This window comes from Microchirus variegatus (genome assembly GCF_963457635.1).
Source record: "Microchirus variegatus genome assembly, chromosome: 15".
In the NCBI taxonomy this organism is placed as follows: domain Eukaryota; kingdom Metazoa; phylum Chordata; class Actinopteri; order Pleuronectiformes; family Soleidae; genus Microchirus; species Microchirus variegatus.
In genome coordinates, this window is record NC_139816.1 from 10,200,329 (window position 1) to 10,204,240 (window position 3,912).

Here is a 3,912-nt window from a genome sequence, read left to right on the forward strand (position 1 = left end):
GAGGTTGCATATATAAGCATCGCTCATATTTCTGTCAGCTGTCAGGAGGGACCGTCAAAACGCCGCGAGACGGGAACGCCACCGCGAGAAAAAGATGGAGCTGACAGGTTCGAGGCCTGCAGGCTCCGATAACAGGCCCTCCTGCAGCCCTGTGGCACCCATGTTTTGGATTTTCAGGCCACAAACACCGTCTCTCTGCCACGTTAAAGCACCTCTTACTTATCACAGCGTCGGGCACAAAACAAGGAAACACGCTTTCACACTTTACTACTGCTCGCACGTGCGTGTGAGTCACAAGAGTTTACCATTGACCTCAAGATTTGATGTCTTGTGCATCCACTCAGATCACTTCCTCTGGCATTTTCACCCAGAGAACTGATTCTCTTTGGATATTTTCTCTTCTCTGGACCTTTTTTTTGTGTGTGAAAATGCACACCGACACCAACAATGACGTCACTTCACCTTTTTTCTCCATTTTCTGATGCTCATTTTAAACTTTAATGCTTTACATCCCTGCCATCCGAGTGTCAGATTTACTATTTCTGTTAAAAACTAAGCGAGCAGGTGTTCCTAATAAAGTGACTGCATTGTTTTCAAACAGCAAATTACACTTATTTAGTCTTTTTTTAGACAATAAAGTAAACTATTAAACTCAAAATCACTTTACAAGTAAAAGAACCGGTAATGATATCCTATTTATAGAAAGAAAGATAAATATATCATCCTGTTTTTGACAATTAATGTGATCAGGGAAAAATAAATACATGTAATTTAGGGGAATTTAACGCCCTTCATCCAATCAACTAATCAATTAATCAGCTGTTTATTTGGTTCATTACCATCCCAGACCGACGTCTGCTCTGCTGCGTGGGTGAAAACATCAGGAGAAACTCTCGTGACATTTGGAGACAAAAGCGCACGGTATCACACAGCACTCGTTGACATCACTCTTGAGATGGTTGTTTATTTAAACGTTGATTTCTCTCTTTAGAAGATTTAAATCCCCCCCCTCCCCATTTGACTCCCTTTGTTTTGTCCCGCGCCTCATTAAGGGGAACGACCGTGCGTAAAAGTCGCCTTTTGGATCCACGCGTAAAGAAAAACCTGATACTCGGGATTTTGACACGCTCAACCGGCCAATACACACAGCAGATGATGGGATGCATTGATGTCTGAGCATCAATCACAGTCTAATACAGGAGTGAGACATAAAACTGGACAAGTGAGTGAGCTGTGTGCGCATGAATAAACACTTTTCGACTCCAGGCGCAGACTGTGCCAAATGTTTTCTGTTAAATTAAACGCGTGCAAGTGTCTTTAAGGATATTAATTTAATTTATCGTTTTACATGTGGATGAAAGTTCACCGTGTCTTTTGCCCTGGATGCTCTCAGGATTCCAAAGAAGGGTCGGAGGCGGTGCTGCGCTCAACTTTTTTTTTTTTTACACCTTTGTAGTAGTGAACACTCCCACCACATGGTGATTGGCTGCCTGTGAGTTTATAGCTCACCAACCTTCACACTCAGCTCCTTATACTCGGTATCTCTCAGTCTATGCAGCTTCTGCTTGTGGCCAATGGATGCGCGTGGTTTGTTTTTTTTCTACTCCAGCTCGAAATCCAGAACCATCCCAAGCGTCATTGTATAAGTTTCTCCTCATCCGTGTGAGGTGTGTTCGGAGCGCGGACGGTCGTCGCCTCTTGTGAGCTCTCCCGGTGGCTCCTCCAACAAAAAAAAAAAAAAAAAAAAGGAAAATCAACTCCCAGCTGGACAGAGATGAGCAGTCCCGATGCGGGTTACGCCAGCGACGATCAGACCCAGGCAAGGTGTACGATGTCAGTCATGATGCCTGGAATGGGACACTGCCAGTGGGCCGACCCCCTCAGTCCACTCTCGGACACCAAGGTGAAGAGCGAGCCGTGCGCGTCCGGCTCCGGCGCGCAGAGCCGCGGCAAGAGCGAGCCGCGGATCCGGCGACCCATGAACGCGTTTATGGTGTGGGCGAAGGATGAGCGCAAGAGACTGGCGCAGCAAAACCCCGACCTGCACAACGCAGAGCTGAGCAAAATGTTGGGTGAGTACTTTTATATACTGTATGTGTGCTGCGTGTGCCTCATCCATGCAGGTTATTGTTTACGCCTTTTCTCAAAGTATTTCATCTGATTCTATTCTTATGCGTAAATGGATGCAGTGGTTGTTTTTGGAAGCAGGGGAAAAGTGACTGTGTCTGAGTTCAGCTGCAGACCTCTAAAAACCTGTCCCTGCCCCCTAAAATGGCAACAGGCTATTTTGAGGCAGCATCATCATCATCATCACCACCACACTGTGACGACATATCACTGATGCTCTCTCTCTTCTCTCCTCCTTGACCTGCAGGGAAATCATGGAAGGCGCTTCCTGTCACCGAGAAGCAGCCCTTCGTGGAGGAGGCCGAGCGGCTGCGGGTTCAGCACATGCAGGATCACCCCAACTACAAGTACAGGCCGCGGCGGCGGAAGCAGGTGAAGAGGATTAAGAGGCTGGACTCTGGGTTCCTGGTGCACGGCGTCTCCGACCACCAGGCCGCCTCCATGTCCGGTGACGGCAGGGTGTGCGTGGAGAGTCTGGGGCTGAGCTACCACCACGAGCACGGCTTCCAGCTCCCACCACAGCCGCTCAGTCACTACCGGGACGCTCAGGCCCTCGGGGGCCCCTCTTACGAGAACTACAGCCTCCCCACGCCTGACACGTCTCCTCTGGACGCCGTGGAGTCCGACTCCATGTTCTTCCCTCCACATTCACAAGAGGACTGCCACATGATACCTCCGTACGCGTACCACTCCCAGGCGGCAGCAGAGTACCAGCCCCAGGACGCTCACTCCAACTCCATCCTGCACCGACACATGGCCTCGGCCCCAGAGCAGCCTCAACCTCAACCCCCCTCCGCTCATCCTCCTTCCTACATGGGCTGCCCCAACCCTCTGGCCATGTACTACACGCAGCACTGCAGCCAAGCTAGCAAACGTCACCCCGGAGGAGCAGGTCAGCTCTCTCCGCCTCCAGACTCTCACCCTCACCCTCACTCTGGCGAGAGCGTGGAGCACATGCAGCACTCGGAGCTGCTGGCGGAGGTGGACCGCAGCGAGTTCGAGCAGTATCTGAGCTCCTCCTCGGCACGCTCGGACATGGCGGGCCTGCCGTACGGGCCGCACGAGGCCGGCATGCAAGGACCCGAGAGCCTCATATCATCGGTGCTGTCAGACGCCAGCACAGCTGTGTATTACTGTAGCTACAACAACTCCTAACCCCCCCGCCCTCACCCTCACCCCGGCTGCAAGGACACATGATCTGACCTCAAATCTCTGCAGCTAAATTTGAACAAAAAAAAACACATTTATTTTTTTAATTTTTAACCTTTGAAGCCCCCCCCCCCGAGAGATTATGAGATGAGTTTTGTAGGAGAAGACGTTTGTACTGTAAAACTGTGTAACAAAGCCATAGAATATTTTAACACTGGTTTTCATTTCCACTCTTGAAAAAAAAAAAAAGAATATGAATTGTTTTTTGTGATAATAAATATTGTACAGTCACTATTTTAAGGTTTGTGTACATACTGAAGGTGTTTTTTATACTTTTTGCACTTCTGAGAAATAAATGTTGTTGTTTTTTTGCAAAAAGACTCCTCATCCTCTCCTTGAATTTATTGCTCCGTCCTTATTTAGGGACATCTATGCACTCATTTATTCGATATTAACTAAAAAAAACTAAAGTATCCATTTTACCTCTGCTTTGTTCCCTCACTTCCACACGGATTTGAATTGGCTGAATTGGCAAACGCCTTGTAGCTCACCTGGAAGCAGATCAGGCGAAGGTTTGTGACCTGACTTCCTGCAGCTCAAACACAAGCTGGAGGTAATCTCTCTCTCTCTCTCTGC

General features: G+C 48.7%; 1 protein-coding gene across 1 annotated transcript; it reads left to right on the forward strand.

Moving 5' to 3' along the window:
* Positions 1-1,575: 1,575 nt before the first annotated feature.
* Positions 1,576-3,480, forward strand: sox17 (SRY-box transcription factor 17). The gene is made up of 2 exons (XM_083901357.1): positions 1,576-2,072; positions 2,375-3,480. Exons 1-2 carry the CDS (start codon positions 1,775-1,777, stop codon positions 3,280-3,282), a joined length of 1,206 nt encoding a protein of 401 aa, XP_083757483.1. The 5' UTR covers positions 1,576-1,774; the 3' UTR covers positions 3,283-3,480.
* The last annotated feature ends 432 nt before the right edge of the window (positions 3,481-3,912 follow it).